Here is a 26832-nt window from a genome sequence, read left to right on the forward strand (position 1 = left end):
CTGACTTTAAGAAGTTCACAGTGATAACCAGGAAACAGATGTTAACCAGCAACTATGAGTAAAAATGGGATGACTGAGAGAATGATCATGGCTCTATGAAAAAGTGAGGTAAAGAAAGCTTATGAAGGGAAGTGCAGACTTAGGGGTATGAAAGGAGAGGAGGAGTTGGTTTTGGACAAAAGACACAAGAGGTACCCTTGCAGGAAGAGCAATGTATGCAAAGGGGCTTGCATGCAAACCACTGGCTGAAAGTCTAGTGTGGGCAGAATGCACAGGTAAAAGGAAGCACCTTCCTTATGAGGTTGGAAGAAGAGGTAGGAACTTCTAATCTATGTTAAGATTTTGGTCTTTATCCTAAGACCAATGGGAAGCCATAAGTTTCAGGGATGTTGTGACATCAGATTTAAATGGTGAATTTCATAAAGATCCGTCTGGCTGCTGTGTGGCAAACTTACTGGACAGCCTATTACTATTGCCTTAAAAGTTCACATTGGCTAGTGTGATGATTATCAAAATGTTCAAAAATCTGGAGTTCCCGTCATGGCGCAGTGGTTAACCAATCCAACTAGGAACCATGAGGTTGCGGGTTCGGTCCCTGCCCTTGCTCAGTAGGTTAACGATCCGGCGTTGCTGTGAGCTGTGGTGTAGGTTGCAGACACGGCTCGGATCCCACGTTGCTGTGGCTCTGGCATAGGCTGGAGGCTACAGCTCCGATTGGACCCCTGGCCTGGGAACCTCCATATGCCACGGGAGCGGCCCAAAAAATGGCAAAAAGACAAAAAAAAAAATGTTCAAAAATCTTCCACATATCCCCCAAGCAGAGCACTCCTGCATCATGCTGACTCCTAGAATGTACATAGGTGCCCAACAGACACACCACCCCATAACCTGCCACAGAAAACAAAGCAGAACAAATCTTTCTGTGCATATAAGGAATTAGGTTTGTCAGGCCCAGACTCAGCTTTATTCTTTCTGTGGAAGATAAAATGTGACATGAAAAACTGCTTGCTCTCTGTACCACAGTTTAAAAAACCCTGTCTCTCCTATCTTTGTTTTCTTTCCCAGGCCCTCTACAAGGCTGACTTGGAGTGGCTGCGTGGTATTGGCTGGATGCCCCAAGGGTCACCCGAAGTACTGAGAGTCAAAAATGCCCAGGAGATCCTACGAGACAGTGTCTATCGGACACCTGTGGTCAAACTCAAGTATACAAGTATTGTTGACACACCCGAAGTGGTCCTTGCTAAGTCGAATGCTGAAAATATTAGTATTGTAAGTCACGTTATTCTTTAAATTAAAATCAAATCATTGTTATAAAGAAATGATAAATAATTGACCTTTAATCTATTTAAGATAATATTGATGGTAACAAAGATTTTAATAAGTAAAATCTTACTGTTTTGTTGCTGCTTATTAATTTTAAACAACAATGCAAAGGACTAATAAAAGGTATTAATACAGATGTCATATCAAATTTGAGTAACTTATGTGAAAAGATTCTGGAAATTTTTACCTTAAGATGAAAAGACTTTGGATCAGAAAAATCGAAAGTTGTGCACTGCAACCAGCAAAATTACATATTGTGAAGTGATTTTATTGTGATTGGTTCTTTCTGTAGCCAAAGTACAGAGAAGTTTGGGACAAGGATAAAACTTCAGTCCACATAATGCCTGATACTCCAGAAATTAATCTTGCTAGAGCCAACGCCCTCAATGTGAGCAATGTAAGTACCTCAACAGACTCCCTTTTGTTTGGAAATTCACCTGATTTTTAGCAAGATATCACTAGGGAATTCTTCATAGCCAAGAGAAGATTGACCGGCTAAGGAGGACACTCCTCCACCACATCAGTTTCTGACTGGGAGAAAGAGAGGGCAAGATCGTTGGCTCTGAGTCACTGGGCAAGGCCAGGTACTGGTGAGGCAATGTCAACATGACCAAAGAGGGAAGGAAATAAGGACAAAGAGGAATGAAGAGACACACAAACAAGAAAGGGAAATTCACAACAGATTCAGATGAACACAAAATAATTATGAGAATTCCTTGCAAAACTTTGTGCAAATTAATTTTAAAACCCAGATATCTAGGGGATTTTTAAGGAAATTGTAAATTAGTGAAATTGACCCCAGAGAAAGAATAAAAACATATTGAAAGAAATTAAGAGGGTTGGAGTTCCTGTTGTGGCTCAGGGTTAAGCACCCAACGTAGTGTCCGTGAGGATTCGGGTTCTATCCCTGGCCTTGCTCAGTGGGTTAGGGATCCAGCGTTACTGCAAGATGCAGCATAGGTCACAGATGTTGGGGTGTTGCTGGGATCAGGTGTTGCTGTGGCTGTGGTGTAGGCCTACAGCTGCAGCTCCAATTCCACCCCCAGCCCAGGAACTCCCAAATGCCACAGGTGTGGCCCTAAAAAAAAAAAAAGAAAGAAAGAAAAGAAAAAAGAAATTAAAAGGGTTATTGAAGACCCTCCCTCCTCTCTGATGTCAGGGACACTTGGATAATTTCACAGGGGAAATCACACTTCAAGAAATAAGCTACCAAAGAGCCTAATGAAAGATGGAAATCCATCACCGTTATCAAAACTTGTCAAAGATAGTTCCACAAGTAAAAGCTGTAGACCAGTAATAACGGGGAAAATCTTAAATGAAATATTCAGTAGTACATGAAAATATGATGTAATCAACTAGGGTTCATTCAGGAAGGCCAAGAAAGTTCCATATTCAGAAACCTAATAACGTAAATTGGACAAAAGAGAACAATCACATGCTCATTTTTTTGGATTTGAAAAGATGTGTGAAGTTCCCATTGTGGGTCAGTGGTAACAAACCTGACTAGTATCCATGAGGACATGGGTTCGATCCCTGGCCTCACTCAGTGGGTCAGGGATCCAGCATTGCCATGAACTGTGGTGTAGGTCACAGAGGCAGCTTGGATCTGGACTTGTTGTGGCTGTGGTGTAGGTTGGCAGCTAAACCTCTGATTTGACCCCTAGCCTGGGAATACTTCCATATGTCATGGGAGCAGCCCTAAACCCCCACCCCCCAAAAAAAAGAAAAGATGTGTAACCAAATCTAATATTCATTCTTATCTTCAAAAATAAAATTTAGCAAAATAAGAATAAATGAGTACTTTCTTGACATGACTAAGAATAAATCTTAAAAATCAAAGCCAGGCTCATCCTCAGTAAGTAAGCTTCTCATTCAAGTCAGGGGTAAAACTAGGATGCCCATTATTAGCATTACCATTTTTTAACATTTACTGCATTCACTAAATGATTAAGTTTCTCATTCAAGCCAAAACAACTACCTAAGAGTAAGAATAAGAAATAAATATTGGAAAGAAAAAGATGAAATGATAATTCTTAAAGAAATCATTATATGCCTGGGAAAAGGAAGAGAATTTAGAAGTCTGTTAGATAAAATGAGAGAAATAAGGCTTGATGGGATTAAGATGGTGAATAGAAGGACTGGAGCTCAACTTCTCTCCTAAAAACAATAAAATTTACAACTGAATACTGAGCAATCTTCAACCAAATGGACTGGAAACTTTCAAAAAGATATCCTACTCCAGAAGAAAAAGAAGAGGCCACATCAAGAGGCAGGGGGGGTGATTATGCTATATAAGCAACCCATACTCCCAGGTGGGAAGCCCCAGACTGGGAAGTAACTGGTTCACAGAGACTCACCTACAGGAGTGAGAGTTCTGAGCCCACATCAAACTTCCATGTGTTGGGCTCTGGCACTGGGAGAAAGAGACCTGGAACATCTGGCATTGAACGGCAGTGGGGCTTGTGCACAGGAGCTCCACAGGACTGGGGAAAACAAAGACCCCATTCTTAAAAGGTGCATGTAGATTTTCACATGCACTGGGTCTCAGGGCAAAGCAATGTCTCCATAGGAATCTGGGTCAAACCTGACTGCAGTTCTTGGAGGACATACTGGGAAAGCAGGGCTGATGTGGCTTGTTGTGGGGGAAGGACATTGGAAGCAAAGCTCTCAGGAATATTCAGCAGCACGCCTTTCTCTGGAGGTGGCCATTTTGGGAAAATCTGGCCCCACCCATCAGCAAAGCCCCAGGGCAAGCCACAATCCAGGTGGGATCACAGCCCCACCCATCAGTAAGCTGCCTAAAGACCCCCCAGGCATACAGCCCCTCTAATCCCATCCAGAGACAAAGCCCCACCCACCAGAGGGATTAGAATCAGCTCCACCTACCAGTGGGCAGGCATCAGTCCCTCCTATCAGGAAGCCTACAGCAAGCCCCTGTACCAACTTCAGCCACAAGGGGGGCAGCCGCCAGAAGTAAGACAGGCTACAACTCTATTAGGTGTAAAAAGGTCACCACACCAAAAACCTATAAAAATGAAAAGACAGAGAAGTATAACTCAGATGAGGGAGAAAGGAAAAACCTCAGAAAATCAGCTAAGTGATGAGATTCTCAGCCTCCAGGAAAAAGACTTTAGACTATTGATGCTGAAGATGATGCAAGACATTGGAAATAAACTGGAGGCAAAGATGGATAACTTACAGGAAACACTGACCAAAGAGATACAAGATATAAAACTTAAATAAGAAGAAATGCAAAATACAATAACTGAAATAAAAATTCACTAGAAGCAGCTATCAGCAGAATACAGGAGGTAGAAGAACGAATAAGCCAGGTGGAGGACAGATTAGTGGAAATTATGAATGAGGAACAGAAAAGAGAAAAAAGATTGAAAACAAATGAAGAGAGTCTCAGAGAACTCTGGGACAACATTAAACACACCAACATCTGTATTATAGCAGTGCCAGAAGAGAGAAGGGGACAGAAAAACTATTCCAAGAGATAATAGCCGAAAACTTCCCTAACATGGGAAAGGAACCACTCACTCAAATCCAGGAAGTGCAACGAGTACCATATAAAATAAACCCAAGGAGGAACACCCCAAGATACGTATTAATCAAACTGACCAAAATTAAAGACAAAGAGAAAATCTTGAAAGCAGCTAGGGAAAATAAACAAATAACATACACGGGAACCCCGATAAGGCTATCAGCAGATTTTTCAGCAGAAACTCTGCAGTCCAGAAAGGAGTGGCATGATATACTTAACATGATGAAAGGAGAAAACCTCCAACCAAGATTACTTTGCCCAGTAAGGCTCTCATTTAGAGTTGAAGGAGAAATCAAAAGCTAAGAGAATTCAGCAACAATAAACCAGCTTTACAACAACTACTAAAGGAACTTCTCTAGGCAGAAAAGAAAAGCCCACAACAGGAAACAAAAATACCGCAAATGACAAGGCTCGCCAGTAAAGGTATATATACTGTAAAGATACGAAATCATCCATGCACAATTATGCCACCAAAATCAGAAATCATGAGACGAGGTGGGTACAAATGCAGGAAACTGGAGATGCACTTGCAATTAAGAGGCCAACAACTTAAAACAATCTCATATATAGAGAGAGACTCTTATGTCAAAACCTCAGGGCACCTGCAAAAAAGGACAGAAAGGACAGAACAAACTTTGCAGAACAGATACTGACTCACGGGACTTTGCAAAACTTATGGTTTCCAAAGGAGACAGTTCGGGGGGTGGGGGGGATGCACTGGGGTTGTGGGATGGAAATCCTATAAAATTGGATTGTGATGATCATTGTACAACTATAAATGTACTAAATTCATTGAGTAATAAAAATTTTTTTAAATAAATGAGAGAAATAAGTTACATAGCTAACTACACAGTTTAAGCAAGTTCAAGAAAGGGACCACTTTCGTGGATCACAGGGATTCTCCTGTGTGTAGAACAAGTCTGGCCTGAGAAGAAGGATACACACACACACACACATAACCACATAAAAATATTACATAATAAAAAAATTGCATAACAATATATGTAATAAAACAAAAAATAAAAACATGGTTATACATTTGCATTAAATATTCTCTAATGTACTATATTTAAATGTGGGGAACACTTTTTGCTACAGAAAACAAGTCAAATGTTAAAATAGGCCTACTCAAAATTCATACAAAAACTTGAATGAAAATCCATTCAAAACTTGTCCATATTACAAGGACAAAATTTATCTAAGCACTCATTTTTCAAATATACAAAAGCTATGAAACTATCAGTAATTGAAATTCATTTCTTCTTTCTGCCCTGTTCAATCTCCCTTAGTGTGATAGGTGTGAGATATATATTTAAATTATATATATTTAATTTATCAGTACATTATCAGTACAGAATGTATCCACTTAAATGTGAACATATATTTAGCAAATTTTCTGTAAATCACCCACCACTTCATTGGATATCTATTTATACGCAAAAAGGTGCTATACTTAGAAAATGGCCATTATATTCAGTGGTGCCTCAGTAAGATGATTTAACATTCCCAAACAATTGGCATTATCAATAGTATTAGAAGACCTAAGAAACCATATAGAAAGAAAAAAACCCACAAATGTAAAGTTTATAATCCTGAAGATTACAAAACTGAATTGAATTAGAGAATTAAACAGAATTATTGAATTAAAGAAATTAAATTCAATAGTGGCCCATTAATATCTGAATTTAAATGTATCCCCATGCTGTGAATACACCTATATAAGTAGTAATAATACCTAAACCATGAGCAACTACATTGATGTTATAATTCAAAAAAAAAAAATTCTTGTCAAGCTCAGATTTTTGGATTCCAAACATGATTTTGTACACGTGTTCAATGGTACAGAACTATTCTCTCCCCTATTCTCTTTTTTTAAATTGGCTCTGAGACGTCAGAACCATACCCCTGTGATACTAATTCTACTTGAACCCTTGGAGTGGTTAGTAGGTGTGAATCTGGAATGATAACCCTATTTTTCCTCCTCTTCAGAAAATTTACCGTGAAGGTTGGGATGAGATGAAGATGAGCTGTGATGTTCGGCTGGATGCTATCCCCATCCAGGCTGCCAAGGCCTCCAGGGAGATTGCCAGTGACGTAAGTGTGGCCTCATCTAACGCCTCAGTTTTTCAAACCAATGCCCGAGGTGCATCGAGAGCCCTACTGTGACCCATCTGTCTTGTTTCTCCATCTCCAGTATAAATACAAGCTTGACCATGAGAAGCAGAAAGGACACTACGTGGGGACCCTCACAGCCAGGGATGACAACAAGATCCGCTGGGCCCTCATAGCTGGCAAGATTCAGAATGAAAGGGAGTACCGGCTGCACTGGGCCAAATGGAAGTCTAAGTTCCAGAGCCCTGCGGACATGCTTTCCATCACGCATTCCAAAAACTGCCAGGCTCTGGTCAGCGACATTGATTACCGCAATTACCTGCACCAATGGACATGCCTGCCTGACCAGCATGACGTGATTCAGGCCAGGAAAGCCTACGATCTGCAAAGCGATGTGAGTGCCCTGCATTTTAGCCTGAGCTCTTCTGTCATGTCCTTGTGACTTCCAGAAAGTTTATGTTGTTAAAACCTCGCATCATCACTTCATGTCTTTTTTATTTTTTAATTTATTTTTTATTGTTATTTCCCCCAACACTTTTTTTTCCCACTGTACAGCATGGGGACCCAGTTACACATACATGTATACATAATTTTTTCTCGCAATGTGCTGCGTTGTAAGTATCTAGACATAGTTCTCAGTGCTACACAGCAGGATCTCATTGTTAGTCCATTCCAAGAGCAATAGTTTGTGTCCGTTAACCCCAAGCTCCCAATCCCTTCATGTCTTTATACAGCCAAGAATTTGGTGTTGGTTAGACCTTATAGTATAGTATCAAAATCACCAGAGCCATGAAGGATCAGATTTTGTATCAAGAAATAAGTGGTGGAGTTCCCATTGTGGCTCAGAAAGTTAAGAATCTGATATAGTGTCCTTGAGGATGTGGGTTCGATCCCTGGCCTCACTCAGTGGGTTAAGGATCCACAAGCTGAAGTATAGGTTGGAGATGTAGCTCAAATCCAGTGTTGCTGTGGCTGTGGCATAGGCTGCAGCTGTAGCTCAGATTTGACCCCTAGCCTAGGAACTTCCTTGTGCCACAGGTGGAGACACAAAAAGGAAAAAAAGGAGTGGTTCAGTGGTTAACGAATCTGACTAGGAACCATGAGGTTGCAGGTTCGATCCCTGAACTTGTTCAGTGGGTTAAGGATCTGGCATTGCCATGAGCTGTGGTGTAGGCTGTAGACACAGCTTGGATCCTGAGGTGCTGTGGCTCTGATGTAGGCCAGAGGCTACAGCTCTGATTAGACCCCTAACCTGGGAACCTCCATATACTGGGTGCAGGCCTAGAAAAAACAAAAAGACAAAAACAAAACAAAACAAAAACAAAACACAAGTGGTAGTGTGTATATAGTTCTTAATTATATCAGGTTAAAGACAACTATTGTGAAAATATTATTGCTATAGAGTTTAAGTTAGCAACAGAGGTTTAAATCATAAATAAAATATTGGCAGTCCATGGAAAGAATGGAGGCATAGATAATGCTTTTTTAACTGACACAGTATTTAAAATTTTGAGTTAGTTTGCCAAGGTTTTTAAGTCAGGGAATTTTGTATGCAAACCTAGGGTTTCCTGTTTTTATTGAAAAAAGTAGAAGATGCAGTTCTGGACATGTATTACCCCTTAGCAACAATAACCTGGAGTTGAATTGAGGCTAACCCTCTTGAAGTAGAAAATATGGCCCCAGTTTGTCATACCACCTGGCCTCATGGTTAATTTACTTATTTAATGTTCCTCCTGCTCCAGTATGTCATTCTTAAATTGAATCTCTCCATCCGACCAATGGATGGAATAAACATGACCAGAGTCGCCAACTTCCTCCTGCTCTTATTTTCACAGGCTATTTACAAGGCCGACTTGGAATGGTTGCGTGGGATTGGGTGGATGCCAAGTGATTCTGTTTCTGTCAATCATGCCAAACATGCTGCGGATATCTTCAGTGAGGTATTCTAAGACCTTATCCTGCCATTCAGCATATTTCCCACGAGACTGAACAAAAATACGTTAGCCAAAACGCAGTCATGCCCTATTAGCAATTTTAAGTTTTAATGGCTGTCACTTAAGCCAGATGTACATTTTTCAAAATATCCCGTACTGTCCCTATCACAGCATGGGACCACACCCATAATATATAGCTTACTTAATAATGCTTGGAATTGTGTAAATGGAGAGCCTCTTTTGTCAACAATAGCAATACACCTGAGAGAAGTTGATCCAACAGAAAAAAATGCATTAAGTACACATAATGATACATTACATGACTTTGGGAGCTAAGCAAACCTGCTGCTTTAAAATCGGTGGAAGGTATAAGAAGTCAACCCATTTGTTAAAAATAAAATGCTTAGGGAATTCCCGTCATGGCGCAGTGGTTAATGAATCCAACTAGGAACCATGAGGTTGCGGGTTCGATCCCTGGCCTTGCTCAGTGGGTTAAGGATCTGGCGTTGCAGTGAGCTGTGGTGTTGGCCGAAGATGTGGCTCAGATCCTGTGTTGCTGTGGCTCTGGTGTTGGCTGGTGTCTACAGCTCCGATTAGACCCCTAGCCTGGAACCTCCGTATGCCGAAGGTGTGGCCCTAGAAAAGACAAAAGACAAAAAAATAATACTAAAATAAAAAAATAAATAAAATGCTTAAAAATGCTAAGAAGAAAACCAAGTTGCCAAGAGGGTATTGTTGAAATATGACATTCTCTGCTTCTAGTGAGAAAAGTCCTGAAATGCAGTGTATCTTTCTCAGCTCATACAGGACCAGAGACTACAACTGTCTCAAAGTTATTTTCTTTCCCGCAGAAAAAATATCGCACGAAAATAGAAACTCTCAACTTTACCCCTGTGGATGACAGAGTTGATTATGTGACAGCGAAACAGAGCGGTGAAATCCTAAATGATGTAAGTACATATCTTTCTAAAATTGCCCAGTTGGGACGATGCGATTTCTAAAGCTTTCACACTGCTTTACACTCAGCGTGAAGTTTTTGTCTGAGGCATCAGTTGTCATCACTGAGATGACTGATGCTAGCGTTTGCTTGGACAACGTTGTTTTCTTAACATCGAGGAACTTACCTGCTTGCCTCTCGTTTCTAGATTAAATATCGGAAAGATTGGAACGACACCAAATCAAAGTACACCCTCACAGAAACCCCTCAGCTGCACGCTGCCCAGGAGGCAGCCCGGATACTGGACCAGGTATGGATTTTACCTGGATACGTGATACTGTGTGTGGGCAGAGGACCATAATATAACCATAGGAGACTCACCCCTCCATTCTGACCCCTCGGTATAACCCGTTGTCGTGGCTCTCTGTCTTCTAGTATCTCTACAAGGAAAGCTGGGAGAAACAAAAAGCCACTGGTTACATTTTGCCTCCAGATGCTGTGCCGTTTGTTCATGCCCATCACTCTAGTGATGTTCAGAGCGAGGTAATGTATTCTGATCTGAATGCACTTTGCAAATCTGGACCTTGCCCACACAGGAGCCCAGTTGTGCTAAGGCATGGTGGAGTGTTCCTTGTGGGCTGGCAGACCTGGCCGGGCTGGGGCACGTCAGAATAATTTCTGGTCCTTTCCCCATGGACTTTTGGCATTCTTCATCTTCTTTTTCTTCTTGGCTTCTTGAAAAACTATTGTCTGCATTCTTTATTTTTTCTTCTGTTCCCTGCTTCTCTAAAAACTCTAGGCCTTCAAATAAAATATTACCAGAAATATAAAATAAGTATTTTATTTAGTTTAAAATGGATAGTTGTTCATATCTGTCTATTTCCATGTTTTTTGATATTTATTCTTGGGGGGGTAACAAAACTAGGGGACAGAATTTGCCAATATTTCAAGCCCCTTTTGTTTTGTGTGGCTGTAAAAGCTGATGGAAGCTCTGTTCCTCTTCCCACCAGCTGAAATACAAAGCTGACCACGTCAAGCAGAAAGGTCATTACGTTGGTGTTCCAACGATGAGAGATGACCCTAAGCTGGTTTGGTTTGAGCACGCAGGCCAGATTCAGAATGACAGACTATACAAAGAGCACTATCATAAAACAAAGGCCAAAATAAATATACCTCCTGATATGGTGTCGGTGGTGGCAGCCAAGGAGGGGCAGATCCTGGTCAGTGATATTGATTACCGCAACTACCTGCATCAATGGACATGTCACCCTGACCAAAATGATGTTATTCAGGCAAGGAAGGCCTACGACCTGCAGAGCGATGTAAGTGATTTTTGTTTCTTAATTATCTAGAAATGTATGGTCTACTCTGAGAATCATAAGCAGCATCCTGAAACCACCAGTCACTGAAACTTGGAACTTGAACTATTTAATTTGCTCCCAGACGGGAACTGAGGCTAGAAAGGAAGTAGAGAAAGGTTAGGAGCTGTGATGGACTGCTTTGCCTACTGGCTGTGCATTTCTAAACAACTTCAGTTGAATTTTTTAAAAATCTGCTGCTTTTGTACCATCTCTGCCATCAACAGCTCCTCACATTTGCATGGAAAATTATCAACTGATTTAAAATAATAATTGGCTTGGGTGGGAGTTAGGATTAAGCTGGGATCTTGGCAAGATTAATTAGTAATATCATCAAAGACCTGGGCATGCCTCCTCTTGTTTTGCCAAGTCTCACTTCTTCAAGGTATTTATGAAGGAGTTGCTTGCAAGCAATCAAAGCAAAGAAGACACAAAGTACTGATGAGCTGCCTGAGGGCCCAGAATCCCTCATGCAGAGGTTTGTAAAGCTGGAGTAGAGAATATATCTCAGGCCACCTCCTGTGAAGCCTGAATCAGGATCTCTACCTGTCACCAGTGGTCTGTAGGGAATGGAAACACAGTGCATCCATATCATGTTCAGGTGTGCCAAGGAGCTAACCCTGCCTGGGTCTTCTAGGCATTCTCCAAAGGCAAACAGGAAGTCAAAGACTGCCTGTAGCATAGGTATTGAACTTGGACATCCAGCTCACCAGTTGCTGCAGCAGGATGGTCATCGTGGATCAGATTAGCAGCTCCCCTTCTTTTGGTATGGGGTGGCCCGAGAGAATCCAGACAGTGGGGGGAGGGGAGACATGCCTCCCCCTACCCTCTGATACGTATGTGTTTACTTGTATGTTTTCCTGTACTTAGTCTTCATGCCCCACATATTTCTACACGACTACACCAAGTCCACCTCTAACTTCCTTGGTAAAACCTTTTCTTACGCTCACAAGTGAAGCTCCCACAGCATTGGAGTGGCGTTGCACTCAGTGCTTCCCACTGTCCACTTTGTAAATGACTTCTCTCTGTACTCAGACACCCTCTTGAATCCATATTCCTCAAATCACCTTGTATAGTTCCTCATTCTTAGGAACAGTCTCAAGAAATATTGCTCAGGTGTACAGGTAAAATCATGACTGAATCAATGAAACAATAGCACTGCAGAGACTGCCTCAGAGCTTCTGAAAAAAAATTATTTCTAATCTGCTGTCTGTCATCCTGTGTCTGGGTAATTTACACCTGCCTTGTGTCTCCTGTCCTCCTCTCAGAATGTCTACAAAGCTGACCTGGAGTGGCTCCGAGGCATTGGTTGGATCCCCCTGGATTCTGTGGACCATGTGAGGGTGACCAGGAACCAGGAAATGGTGAATCAGGTACACAAAGCCTATGCTTCTTAGGTAAAGCTGGTCTCCTTACCTGCCGTGTGGGGATAGGTACCCTGTAGGGACACCTGTCCTAACAGTCTCTATTTCTTTACAGATAAAATATAAAAAAGATGCTCTTGCCAACTATCCTAACTTTACAAGTGTGGTGGATCCTCCTGCGGTTGTTTTGGCCAAGATTAACTCAGTCAATCAAAGTGACGTAAGTTTACTTTGTGTATAGTGAGGTACACAGACTGGGGAGTTAGTTGTCTATCATTGGACAGACTTGCTTAACTCCAGACAACTGCTTATAAGAAAATGGGGAGGAATTCCCATTATGGCTTAGTGGGTTAAGGACCTGATGTTGTCTCTGTGAGGATGCAGGTTTGATCCCTGGCCTCATTCAGTGGGATAAGGATCCAGCAATGCTGCAAGCTGTGGTATAGGTCACAGATGCAGCCTGGATCTGGTGTTGCCATGGCTGTGGCATAGGCCAGAAGCTGCAGCTCCAATTAGACCCCTAGCCTGGGAACTTCCACATGCCACAGGTATTGCCGTAAAAAGAAGAAAAAAAAAAAGGAAAGAAAATGGGGAGTAAATTATAAGGAAATCTTTGTGGGAAATGTCACTAGTAGGTGGAATTCTGTACCCACTTTTAGATAATATCTAAATTATTGTCCAAAATCTTCCATTATATTAGACTACAAATTATATATCATATAATGAAATTTAACCAGTTTGGTAATCTCTAAATGCAGATTAATTACTATCTCCCTAGGTAGATCTTGTGAAACTTTAAATATCTACTTAGAATAATCAAAGATTTTGTTTTGTTTTCTCTCCCAGGTAAAATATAAAGAAACATTTAATAAGTTATTAAAGGGCAAGTACATATTTTCTCCAGATACTCCATATATCACCCACTCCAAAGACATGGGAAAACTCTACAGTACCGTAAGTTCTGTTTTATGTGACACACAATCCAGTTCCTAATTTTAAGCTCTTGTCAGTATTCATATTCTTGATTGATTTTGTGAATAATTGAACTTAAAAGGAGAGCTATTATTTTTGTTGTATTTAGTCTTGTGTTTTTTTAGAAGCAGCATTAGTCAGGGCAAGTAGTATTTATTTAGCTGGCATTTTTGAGCCCCTGTGATGTGCCCGGCACTGTGGGAGGCGCTGAAGAGTAAAAGCTCAAGGGTCTTAAAGACCCTTTAAGAGCCCCTACAATTGAGAGGGACAGACATTCAAATGATGAGGTAAATAATAACGCAGCAAGTGCTATCCCAGCTCTAGGTACACACAGGACTGAGTAACCACCAACAGAGAGAAGAGCGGAAAGGCTGGTCTCTCTTTAGTCATCCGATATCCCCAGCCAACACATGGAGGACTTGCCCTCCGGATTCTGATTCGTCTAATCTTGTGTGATGTGTTTGGAGCGTATGTGTGTGTGTGCCCAATGGGAAGCAGACTTTGGTGACTCTCTCCCTGTGTGCAAATTTGTTTTCACTTTTATTAGAATTGTAAATGTAAACTTGTTGTAAAATACCTCTGAGTTGATAAATTTAATTTGCAACAAGCCCAAAGATTGCGCCCTATCCTTAGGTAGCATACTAATAGCTGATAATGAAGGTTTAAGCCTTGCCTTTACATGTAAATATTTTACCCCGATTTTGCCACTTTCTTCTGAGTGATGTCTGAAAGAAGTTGAACGCAAGCATTTGTTGATACACATCTTTGTCCTAGATACTGTATAAAGGGGCTTGGGAAGGTACCAAGGCCTACGGCTATACCTTGGATGAACGCTATATTCCCATTGTTGGAGCCAAGCACGCCGACTTTGTGAACAGTGAGGTCAGTAGGACTTTATCCTCTCAAAGGTTTGAGGATCTTTATCATGGAGCAAAAGGCTGGTTAGAAAATCCCAGTAGGAAAACGAATCTGACTAGTATCCATGAGGATGTGGGTTGGATCCCTGGCCTCACCCAGGGGGGTAAGAATCCAGTGTTGTCATGAGCTGTGGTGTAGGTTGCAGACGTGGCTCAGATCTGGCATGGCTGTGGCTGTGGCGTAGGCCAGTGGCTGCAGCTCCGATTTGAACCGTAGCCTGGGACCCTCCATATACTGCAGGTGTGGCCCTAAGAAGACAAAAAGAAAAAAGAAAATCCCAGTGATTCTCAATGTTGTACCTACTTTACAGCTTAAGTACAAAGAGACCTATGAGAAGCAGAAGGGTCACTACCTGGCTGGAAAAGAAATCAGCGAGTTCCCTAATGTGGTTCACTGTCTGGATTTCCAAAAGATGAGGAGTGTGGTAAGCAAAGTTCACTTTAACAGAGGATTTGCACACTTGAGTGTACTCGTAGTCTGCCTCTTTATGATCTACTCTTTGGTTCAAGATTAGCTGGGGCATGGGATAGTGAGGAATGAGCCCGTCTTAAGATTTTCCTTCCATCCTGCAAGTCAGCCTTATGTGCCTTTGATGGCTATGAGTTTTCACCCTTTCCCTCCTGCCTACACTACCAAACACAGGAGGGGCTCTGAATTTAGAAAAATTCAGGGGGAAAGGGGGAAACACAGTCACTCTTTACCCTATGTTACAAAAGGATAGGAATTTTTTTAAAAGAAGAATATGGAGTTCTGGTCGTGGCCCAGTGGTTGACGAACCCAATTAGTATCCAGGAGGATGCAGGTTCGACCCCTGGCCTCGCTCAGTGGGTTAAGGGTTAAGTGGGCTAAGTGTGTTGCTGTGGCTGTGGTGTAGGCCAGTGGTTGCACCTCCTATTGGACCCTTAGCCTCGGAATCTCCATATGCCATGGATGCGGCCCTAAGGAAAAAAAAAAAGACAAAAAATAAGGACAATATATTAAAGTATTATTTTTTTAACCTTAGTCTATTATAAAGGTATTGATCTGTATTGGAAATTAGGCTCTAAGAGAGATTTGATCAGAATGATTTACATTTAATTCTCTCTTGTTTTTGTCTTCGAAAATACATTATTCTTCAGTTGAACTACAGAAGACACTATGAGGACACCAAAGCAAATGTTCATATTCCCAATGACATGATGAATCATGTGCTGGCTAAAAGGTGCCAGTACATCCTCAGCGACCTGGAATACCGGCATTACTTCCACCAGTGGACCTCTCTTCCGGAAGAACCCAATGTCATTCGGGCCAGAAACGCTCAGGAGATCTTGAGTGATGTATGACGGCCTTTCTGCAACTTGGCTAAATGACAGGCTTCACCCAGCCCTGCCAGGGATCCCCAGGCTCCAGTTGTCCCTGTGTTCCTAAACCCTGTTGCTTTTCGGTACAAAGTAGCTTGAGTAACCATTTTTGATGAAAGAATCCCCTTGGAGCCATGAAACACCTATGTTAATTTTTTTTTTTTTTCCCACTGTACAGCAAGGGGGTCAGGTTATCCTTACATGTATACATTACAATTACAGTTTTTCCCCCACCCTTTGTTCTGTTGCAACATGAGTATCTAGACAAAGTTCTCAATGCTATTCAGCAGGATCTCCTTGTAAATCTATTCTAAGTTGTGTCTGATAAGCCCAAGCTCCCGATCCCTCCCACTCCCTCCCCCTCCCATCAGGCCAGAAAGACAAAGACAAATACCATATGATATCACTTATAACTGGAATCTAGGAGTTCCCGTCGTGGCGCAGTGGTTAACCAATCCGACTAGGAACCATGAGGTCGCGGGTTCGGTCCCTGCCCTTGCTCAGTGGGTTAACGATCCGGCGTTGCCGTGAGCTGTGGTGTAGGTTGCAGACGCGGCTCGGATCCCGCGTTGCTGTGGCTCTGGCGTAGGCCGGTGGCTTCAGCTCCGATTCAACCCGTAGCCTGGGAACCTCCATATGCCGCGGAAGCGGCCCAAGAGATAGCAACAACAACAACAACAAACAACAACGACAAAAGACAAAAAGACAAAAAAAAAAAAAAAAAAAGACAAAAATAAATAAATATATAAATAAATAAATAACTGGAATCTAATATACAGCATAAATATTTAATATGTTTAACATCAGACTGAATCTTAGCTGCTGTTCTCCTTGTAAACTTCTTTAGGCCAGGGCATTTTTTTGTTTTGTTTTGTTTTGGTAGTCATTTGGTTTTATTTTCTGGGATTAAAAATATATATAGGCATAAATGTTTTTATGTGATCCTCTTAAAGGTATCCTTTAAAATGACATCATGACTTTAATTTGTGTCTCTCGAATCAGTATTCTTCAGTGTCACTCTCAGCCTTGATTAACTGATTGGAAATTCAGATAGAATAAATAACTTCCATGAATATTTCCCCAATCCCTGAAAATCACAATCACCCCCAAAAGATTTTGCCCTTGTGTCATAAATCTCTGGAAAATACCCATGTTTGTTCATTGTTTATAGGGCAAGGAATAGTGTCACAGAGTGTTAGTCGGTGTAAATTGGCTTCTACCTGAAAAGAAATTTTCTGAAAATCTCCGCTATAAATCAGGAGAAAAAAAAAAAAGAAAGAAAGAAAGAAAAATGACAGACCATTCTGCTGCAAGAGTGACCATGTGACACACGTGACCTCTGTCCTTGGGGTTCCAATGAAGGTTCTGTACAATATCAGCACCAAAACTGCCTTTGTACAAAAGTGATGAACTATTGAGAAACCCACCCTGTGAATGCTGAGTGCTAAGCACAGACAAGGGCTGATAGGAAATTATCAAATGCTCTATTGTGAATTCAGTTAGTACTTGTCCCCTTCCACTGTTCCTTCCTGCTTACAGAATGTGTATAAAGATGACCTGAACTGGCTGAAGGGCATTGGATGCTACGTTTGGGATACACCCCAGATCCTCCATGCCAAGAAATCATATGACCTCCAGAGTCAGGTGAGTCAGCTTCCTAGAAATAATAGCTTGCTGTGAATCGATGGAGTCCACGGTGCTCTCAGTGGGGCAATTGTGGGGTTATGCCTGTGCCCAGGCAGAGAAAGCAGCTTTCATGGGGCATGATCTAAGGGAACCAAAGCTATCTGGGAGGTGTTTTATCATAAACGACTCTCAAGCATCTACACCTTAGTTGTTCAGGTTAACTGGCAGGGAGTAGAATGCAAATACATACTTTGACCATAAGTAGTTAAGTTTTGAAGTGAAAAGTAGATATTTGGAAATTTCCCAGCAGAACTTCAGCCCCCATAGGGCAGACTATTGGAATGTTGAAATCAAGGGGCTGCCGTTAGGGATGGGAACATAGGCATGGAAAAGATGACACAGCGAAGAGAAGATCGGGCAAAGATCCAAACCCCACTCCTGGTCAAGAGAAACTGTTAATTTTGACAGCCATGCAGTCTGCAGGGCTACAACGGTTGTCTCCTTGTCAGGATTAAAGCAGACACCCTAAAATAAAGGCCCAGCTAAGTTAGCACAAATAGCTAAAGAGGATGGCATACCTGCATTTCACCATTTTCAGTGACTTTGTTTTTCTTCACAGATATTATACACAGCAGACGGTAAAGAAAATCTAAAAAATTATAACATGGTCACAGATACACCACTCTACGTGACTGCTCTTCAAAGCGGCATTAATGCCAGTGAGGTGTGTCTTCCTTGTGCTTCTCTCCCAGGACAAGCCGTTATTGTCTTTATGTGCTGTCAAACAACAGAAAAGAATAATTCATCCTTTTTTGTCTGTAGGTGAAATACAAGGAAAATTATCATCAGATTAAAGACAAATACACAACAGTTCTGGAAACAGTGGATTATGACAGAACCAGGAATCTGAAGGATCTTTATAGCAGTGTGAGTTATTCTTTTCTCTGTATTTGAGTTCCCTTTTTCCCCTTTAGAGATGATAAGAAAATAAAAGGAACCGGCACCCTTACCTCAAAGGTTTTTCCAGTCTTTTTCCTGGGCCATCAAATTCCTGCTTTACTTCAAGGATAGCACAAAAGTTGATGTGCCCTTCTCAGTGCATCATAGCAGGTGGCACTTGATGTCAGTAACTGGGGATGTTGACCTTGATCACTTAGTTACAAAGTGATCTTGATCAATCAATGACCTTGATCACTAGCTCTGCTGAGCTACTCCACTGTGAAGTTACTGTTTTACCTTTGTTATTAGTAAGTATCTTGGAGGAGATCCTTTAGGACTATGCGAATATCTTGTTTTTCCTCAAACTTTCATATAGTTTAGCATCCAATTGGTGGATCTTGCCTGCAAGATTATTACTGAGGAATATGCCTTCTTGTGATTTTCTGTTTCCCTGTTCCTTCTACATTTATTAATTTGAATTATTCTGTGAGGAACAGATGTTCTGTCTCCACCATTGGTTTGTCTTATTTATTTATTCATATCAATACAGGTTCATGGGCATTTATTGTTTGGAACAGACTCTCATACTTTTTTTATAAGGATTTTTATTTTTTCCATTATAGCTGGTTTACAGTGTTCTGTCAATTTTCTACCGTACAGCAAAGTGACCCAGTTACACATACATGTATACATTCTTTTTTCTCACATTGTCGTGCCCATGCTTTTGTTATCTATTTTGTTGCTCAAAGTATTTCAGCTTTGCGTATTGGGAGCTCTTTCAGGGTGACTCCCTTATCCCCTTATTATATCCCATCATTTTGTTTTTTGAGCATTTCCTTACTTCTTGACACCTTAAGATGCTCCAGGCTCAACTTGTGTTTTCCCTGTTCAAGTTGAGGGAAAATACAAGTTGGAATTAACCACCTGTCCGAGGAGTCCTGGTTTATTTTGTTGGAGAATGGTATTTAGAATCAAGATCTAAGTGGTAGTTGTGCTCATTACTCCTAGGGTGTCATTGCTACTAGGCCCTTTAAGTGGACAGAGCTTAGAAATGTATGCTTGTATACTAACCCTTGTGTGCAAACATATCTGTATCTATTTCTATACTTACCTAAGTGTATCTGTATTTTAAAATCACGAGTTCCTACTGATACCTTCAATGCAATTCAGCACAATAGGGCTGATTCTAACGTTCACCCTTTCCTTATTCGTAAATTATTTTTCCAACTTTCTATTTCCTCTCCAGTAATAAGCCTGGCTATCACTGTCTATGTATGTCTCCTTATTTGTGCAACCCTTATATGCACATAAATATTTTCAGAATTTCTGACACATACCCCTGTGAGAAACAAGTTTACTAACTAAAGTCCAGTATTTTGTGTACAGATATTTTTGTCTACAGCTTTAGAGTATCCAGTCAAAATACCATTTACAAAATAACTTAAATCCCTTGTTTTCTTCACCACTTTCTTCACTGTAGTCTTGTTATACATTTCTAATACAATCAGGTTTATTTGTTACAGTGTGTATTCTATTTTAGTCACCTCTACTAGTCTGGTAGGTTCTTGGTTGTTTGTTTTAATTTGCATACAGTAAATTACGCTCTTGTATGTAGTGCTATGGCTTTTGGCAAATGCATACATTCCTGTGTTCACCATTACAGTCAAAATACATAAAAATTTTGTATCACCTTCAAATTTCCCCCTTGCAGCCCCCTCCTCTCCCCTGACATCCACAGAACTCTCTTCTGTCCCTGTAGTTTTACCTTTTCCAGAATGTCGTATAAATGAAATTTTATAGTTTGTAGCCATTAAGTCTGGCTTATTTCTCTTAGCAAAGTGCGTTTGTGTATTATGCACATTGCTACATAAATCAGTAGTTTATTCTTTTTACAGCAAAACAGCATTCAAAACCACAGTTTGTTTCTCCATTCACAGCTGAAGGACATCTGAGTTTCCAGTGTTTGACAATTATGAACAAAACTGCCATACACGTTGGCATATAGGTTTTTGTGTGTACATAACTTTTTGTTTCTACTGAGTAAGTAAATACCTAGAAGTGGAAACAAACATTTTTTGAGCTCCCACTAGCATCATAAAAGTAGGGAATGGTAAATATAGCTATTTTTTAATGTTAGTGGTTTTCATCCTCCAGGAATTCCTGGACCTGGGGAGGGGAGGTGATTATGGCATCAAAACCTCTGATAACTGTCAAACTGTGATAAGTACTGTGGTTGAGAACGAAATAATGGACTCTGAAATTATGGTCATGGTATTCAACCGGTTTTTCACTTTGGAGTACGTGGATCCAACAGAGTCAGAAGAGCTGCTGGGGAGTGTTAGGGAATGTCTGAGAAGGACAGAAACAGGAAAAATCTGCTGCTGGAATCTAGCCAGATTGCATTTTTCTGTGTTTACAAGAAGATTTCTAACCCCTACAGAACGTGTACAAGGAGGCCTGGGATAAAGTGAAAGCTACCAGCTACATCCTACCTTCCAACACTGTGTCCTTGACACACGCCAAGAACCAGAAGCACCTGGCCAGCCATGTAAGTCAAGGATGAACATGAGAGCCTTCCTACTGCCCTTTGCCCGTCCCTGATGTCCACTCCCAGAATGTTTCTGGCTGGTTCCTATGCTGCCCAGAAGTACCCCCAGCCCTTCCAAGGGGGCACAGCAGCAAATAATTCCAGATGCCACATCATCACCAGGTCTATGCACTTATGCTTCCTCTCAAGGGCACTGAAGTTCCCAAGAGGATCACCAACGCTTGTGTGAATGACACCAGTGTGAATCTCTAGGCTGCCTACCTGCAGATGACATGGATACATAAAGCTCTATTTCAGCCACAAGAGGAAACAGGACATAACATCCCCATACAAAATAGACTCTTTCAGTGGAATTTTGTGGGCTTTGGGACAAAAATAAAACAGCAAATGTGGTAACTGGTTGTTGCACCAGCCCCAAATACATGAATAAAAAGTTAATCATCTTTGTTAACTATAAAATATAAAAATTAAAAAGATTTTTGAAATTCTATCTTTAAAAGCAGAGCTTTTCTTAAGTATAGACATAATTGTTAAAAAAATCTTAAATCACATGACCTGTTTATTTTTTTAAATTTTATTGTTATTAATATTTTTGTCTTTATAGAGCCACACCCGCGGCATATGGAGGTTCCCAGGCTAGGGGTCCAGTCGGAGCTGTAGCCACCAGCCTACGCCAGAGCCCCACAGCAACTTGGAATCTGAGCCGCGTCTGCGACCTACACCACAGCTCACCACAACACAGGATCCTTAACCTGCTGTGTGAGGCCAGGAATCAAACCCGTGTCCTCATGGATGCTAGTTGGCTTCGTTAACTAATGAGCCACGACGGGAACTCCAAGCTGTTTAAATATAGTATAAAGTCTTATCACTTTCAACCCTTTATGCCTAATATGTTCTTAAGTAAAACCTTTTATTGTAAAATTCCCTATAACTTTCACTGCAGTTCTAGTAAGCCTAGTTCTTTCAGAAACTTTACCTCTATAAGAAATTTTTACCTCTTAATTATGAGCATTTTATGTAACACTTTAGACCATTATTTCTCAAATCTTTTTTTACCATGACTCACACTGAGAAATTTATTCTGTATCGCAGGTCTCACAAACGCACACACACACACACCTTTAGTATGAATAAAAATTACAGACGAAGGATTCTCTCAGCAAATTGTTCTTGAAACAAGGTCAGATATAGATAATATTTTAAAAAGAGGATTCCAACTTTAGTTTTAAAAAAAAGATGCCTTCGAAAAATATCTTCTTTGTAACTGAGAGGTGGCTTAGATGTAAGGAGCATGTGAGCTAATGTTCTGGAAAATTCTTATGGGAATTTTGTTTGGCTTCTAGTCAGTGAAGGGCTTTACTGGAATTCTGACATACATACTCCCATCTTTCCTTTTTTTTCCACTGAGATGTGGGCTTCTGAGTTGTGAGAGAATTGTTATTTTATCATGTGCTAGAAGGGTGGATCTTGGTCTCTGTAGAGGGCTTATTACCTCCTAGTTCATGAACTTATGAAGCATCAGTTAATAGGCAATATGGCTTAAGAACTAGATATTGCTTTTCCCATAGAAGTTAGCTGCCCTCTATCTTTGAAATACCTTGTAGAAACTGAAATTCAAGGAGTCTTTTAAGCATCAGAATTGTTTGTTACTAAAAAAAAAAAAATTCCTGAGCACATTTTTCATCTTTGATTTATGGTTAAGAAAAACAAAGCCACTGGAGTTCCCATTGTGGCTCACTGGAAACTAATCCGACTAATGAGGACGCAGGTTTGATCCCTGGCCTCACTCAGTGGGTTAAGGATCTGGCATTGCTGTGAGCTACGGTGTAGGTCACAGATGTGGCTCAGATCCCATGTTGTTGTGGCTGTGGTGTAGGCCAGCAGCTGTAGCTCTGATTCAACCCCTAGCCTGGGAACCTCCATATGCCAAGGGTGTGGCCCTAAAAAGCAAAAAAAAAAAAAAAAGAAAAAAAAGAAAAAGAAAGAAAGAAAAACAAAGCCATTATCACAAAAGAAATCATTTTAAAACAGATAACCTTTTAAACTAAAATTAGTTGTAGTAACAGTAGAAGTGCTAGTATTGCACAGGAGTGTGAAAAGCAGTACCTAAAGGACGTTTGCCTGTAGTCTGATGTAATCCTCAGGGTAATCCTGCAGCAGGTACCGTGCTCCCTCTACCTCTGGGCCAGAGAAGTGCTAACCCCAAGGTGGCCAGGCTGAGTCGGGTCCTTCTATTAAGTCTCATGCTCTTTTAACAATATAGAGCCATTTTTCTTTCAAACTGTATTTCCTCTTTTGTACTTTCTCTCTACAGATCAAGTATCGGGAAGAATATGAAAAGTTCAAAGCTCTTTACACTTTACCCAAAAGTGTTGACGATGATCCCAATACAGCACGATGCCTCCGAGTTGGCAAGTTTAACATCGACGTAAGTGATCCCCAGGGCTGACTTCAAGCTGAAGCCAAGTAATGCAGCCCTGTGCTGCAAGTCAGAACAGGTTCTATTCAGCAAAGCGTGTGGCCCTGTGCTGCAAGTCAGAACAGGTTCTATTCAGCAAAGCGTGTGGCCCTGTGCCACAAGTCAGAACAGGTTCTATTCAGCAAAGCACGTGGCACTGAACATGCACATGTGAAGACAAGTGTTCGTTCAGCCCATACTGTTTTCCCTGCACCCATGAATCTGTACAAAGTGTCAGAAACTTCCAGTCCCTGCCCACCCACCCCCAGCTGATGGCTATAAGCTAGGTTCCCTGATCTCTCTGGCATCTGAGAAAAGCACATGTCACTGCGATTTCTTGCATAATTCCCCATGTAACTGGCATGGTGCGTTATCCTCACAGCGCCTGTATAGATCCGTTTATGAGAAGAACAAGATGAAAATCCACATGGTGCCCGACATGGTAGAGATGGTTACTGCTAAGGATTCCCAGAAGAAAGTCAGCGAGATCGATTACCGCCTGCACCTCCACGAGTGGATTTGCCACCCCGACTTGCAAGTCAACAGTCACGTCAGGAAGGTCACAGACCAGATCAGCGACGTAAGACCATTGCTCGTGAAGGTCCCCCTGCCCCAGCCCCACATGCCCACCCTGAAGAGAGACAGACTCACATGGTTCCTCATCTTAGCTCTCTTCCAGTGTCACTTTCCTGTATACCCAGGGGTCTGATGGGAATTCAGAGCTGTCCCTGGAAGCAGGGCTCTAAGTGCCATTGTCTCCATGACACCCATGGCCTTAGGGCATGATGTCTGGCTTTTCCTTCCACAAAGTCATCCTGGGTCCAGAGGATGTCCAATGTCTTTGGTGTGAAAGCTACAAATTTTCTTTTTCTGATCCCCTCCATCTGTGGCAATCCTGTAGATTGTGTACAAGGATGACCTCAACTGGCTGAAAGGCATTGGTTGCTACGTCTGGGACACTCCTGAGATTCTCCACGCCAAGCATGCTTATGATCTACGCAATGACGTGAGTTTGCCTTGTCTTTTGGTTAAGTATATTTCCTTCTCTGTGTAGTCTAGAGTCTAGGGGAGTGCATGCAAAGCACGAAGCTGTGCCTAAGTGGTGCTGAGGCTGAGCTGGAAGGAGTCGCTGAGGAGCCGAGCAGCCATTTCTCAAGAGTGGAAACCATGCAAACGAGCTGTCTGATTGTCCCCTGGTGCAGAAGTGACCCCAGATCTTATCTCCACCTTCTGAACTATCTTGGATATGTTAATGAGCACGTAATTCTCATTATTAGAAAAACCTCATTTGTTAGGAGTATGTGATGCTGTAGACAGGATCTATTTGTAGAGAGAGGATTAGCTAGGCAAAATAATATTGCTATCAAGATTTCCATAAGAAAGCTTAGACATCCCTAGGAAAGCAGTTGTCAATCTCCTAAAAGACTCTAGAGGAACCGTGTGACTGCAAACATTGATTATGCAGATCATTATAAAATTCAAGGGCCCTTTGGTATGTTGAATAAGAATGTCTATAATGTATGTAAATGCTATGAGTTCAAAACCACCAAACCCTCTGTGAACTGATACAATGAATGGTCTAACACAAGCTTATCTTCTTCCCCTGGGCAGATCAAGTACCAAGCTCATGTGAAGAAAACAAGGAATAACTACAAGTTGGTTACCGACACTCCCCTCTACGTTCAGGCTGTCAAAAGTGGGAAACAACTAAGTGACGTAAGTGCCCACTGTGAAAGTTACTTTACAGGGCCAGCCCTAGAGCAGAAGTGGGAAAATACCAAAGACAGGGCAGGGCTGGGCCTTTTCTCAGTGAGAAAGTAGAGTAGGTGCCTTAGAAAGTATTTAAGATTCTCCTCTTATTTCCCAAAACCTGATCCGTCAGTTTCCTGGGGTGGCATTGTAAGTGGTTTAAGTTTATGAAATCCTTCGTGTTTTGGAGCTTCCCAGGTTGCTTTTTGTAGCCCTATGTTTATGCCTCAGCCTTCTAAAACATTAGCGCTCACTATGGTGGGATGAGGAGGGAGAGGTCTCTGCAGTACAGACGTGGTCCCCACTGCCCATAATCCGTGAGGCTTGAGAAAAGCACGGAACCCCCTGAAACACAGCATGTGGACCAGGAAAGTGGCTGGAAAGCACCCCTCTAAAGGCACAGTGACACGGAGCAGGCAGAACAGGAACAAAGCTGCCCTTTTTTAAAATTAACCCCACAGGTTAATAAGCAAACATTAAATCCCACCAGTGAGTCAGAACATGAAAACCTGTCTTTTGAACCTGCGGTGGTAAAATGCAGACTCTTCCTCCTCTTATGCCTGAGGTGGCCCTCCGCTCCCCCAAACCCGGTACTTCTCAGTAGGGGGGTCCACGCCTTGGCTCTGGTCCTGTGGGACAGGGTGCAGTACGTGAGATAGAATTCCCTAGGCAAAAGGGAGCAGGCCTCCTTCTTTATGATAAGAGACTTGGGTTTGCCTTTACCTTGCTTCTAATTCTGTTACCATGGTCCAGTCTGCTCACTCTGCTTCTCTCCATACCAGGCCGTCTACCACTATGACTATGTGCACAGTGTCCGGGGGAAAGTGGCTCCAACCACAAAAACCGTGGATCTAGACCGGGCCCTGCATGCATACAAGCTGCAGAGTGAGGTGAGCAGTCAGGCGTGGACAGAGTGTCTGGTAGAAGGCCAGGATGAAGTCATGAGGTCAGGCCTCTCTAGAAGTGGCCTCAGCTTGACCTTGGAAATTGTAAAGGCTGATGCATTCCCAAGAGCTAGACAAAACAAAATAAAACAAAATCAGTGCATCGCCTGTCTTCCCTCTGGGCTGGCAGCAAGCAATGGGTGTTTTGGGTGCCATGCTTTCAACTTACAAACAGGGCCCATCTACTCTCTGTGCTCTCAGAAAACTTCAAATCCAAGACAAGATGACAAAGACAAGGCTTCTAATCATAAAACACTATTTACAATAAGAGATAAAGCTAGAAAGTGCTGTTGGAATTCAGAAGAGAAAGAAACTAGATTCAGCTCACATGTATGGTCTCCCTGTTCTTTGTTATCTGGTGGTGCTACTTTGGTCTCACCTTTAATGCCACTCTCCTATACTGAATGTTAAAAGCAATTTGGTTTTTAATATTTTAAATACTATCCTACTCTTGTAGCTCCCTTGGGAGATAGATTATTTCAAATCACAGATAGAAACTCCTTTCTTGGAGTTCCTATCATGGCTCAGTGGTTAACAAACCCAACTAGGATCCATGAAGATAAGGGTTCAATCCCTGGCCTTGCTCAGTGAGTTAGAGATCCAGCATTGCCATGAGCTGTGGTGTAGGTCTCAGACGCAGCTCAGATCTGGCCTTGCTGTGGCTGTGGGGTAGGCCAACAGCTACAGCTCTGATTCAGCCTCTAGCCTGGGAACCTCCATATGCCACAGGTGTGGCCCTAAAAAGCCAAAAAAAAAAAAGTAA

The 26832-nt window shown here is 41.8% G+C and overlaps 1 protein-coding gene across 50 annotated transcripts in view; it reads left to right on the plus strand.

The window, feature by feature from the left end:
• Positions 1-26832, plus strand: part of NEB (nebulin) — a 216065-nt gene that overhangs the window by 130092 nt on the left and 59141 nt on the right. For all 50 annotated transcript variants that reach the window (XM_084998589.1, XM_084998593.1, XM_084998592.1 and 47 more), the window contains exons 90-113: positions 1066-1269; positions 1616-1720; positions 6860-6964; positions 7065-7376; positions 8818-8922; positions 9768-9866; positions 10062-10163; positions 10289-10396; positions 10864-11175; positions 12480-12584; positions 12691-12795; positions 13422-13529; positions 14322-14429; positions 14776-14889; positions 15584-15781; positions 17345-17449; positions 18051-18155; positions 18254-18358; positions 20811-20918; positions 23233-23346; positions 23759-23956; positions 24278-24382; positions 24988-25092; positions 25908-26015. In XM_084998589.1, coding sequence (XP_084854715.1) covers positions 1066-1269; positions 1616-1720; positions 6860-6964; positions 7065-7376; positions 8818-8922; positions 9768-9866; positions 10062-10163; positions 10289-10396; positions 10864-11175; positions 12480-12584; positions 12691-12795; positions 13422-13529; positions 14322-14429; positions 14776-14889; positions 15584-15781; positions 17345-17449; positions 18051-18155; positions 18254-18358; positions 20811-20918; positions 23233-23346; positions 23759-23956; positions 24278-24382; positions 24988-25092; positions 25908-26015 — 3243 coding nt within the window. The remainder of the gene's footprint in view (positions 1-1065; positions 1270-1615; positions 1721-6859; positions 6965-7064; positions 7377-8817; positions 8923-9767; positions 9867-10061; positions 10164-10288; positions 10397-10863; positions 11176-12479; positions 12585-12690; positions 12796-13421; positions 13530-14321; positions 14430-14775; positions 14890-15583; positions 15782-17344; positions 17450-18050; positions 18156-18253; positions 18359-20810; positions 20919-23232; positions 23347-23758; positions 23957-24277; positions 24383-24987; positions 25093-25907; positions 26016-26832) is intronic.

The sequence above is a fragment of the Sus scrofa genome, chromosome 15, assembly GCF_054392235.1.
Source record: "Sus scrofa isolate SSC_HxYL_T2T_F1_AM1 chromosome 15, Sscrofa_HxYL_maternal_Yorkshire_Landrace_v2.0, whole genome shotgun sequence".
Classification (NCBI taxonomy): Eukaryota; Metazoa; Chordata; class Mammalia; order Artiodactyla; family Suidae; genus Sus; species Sus scrofa.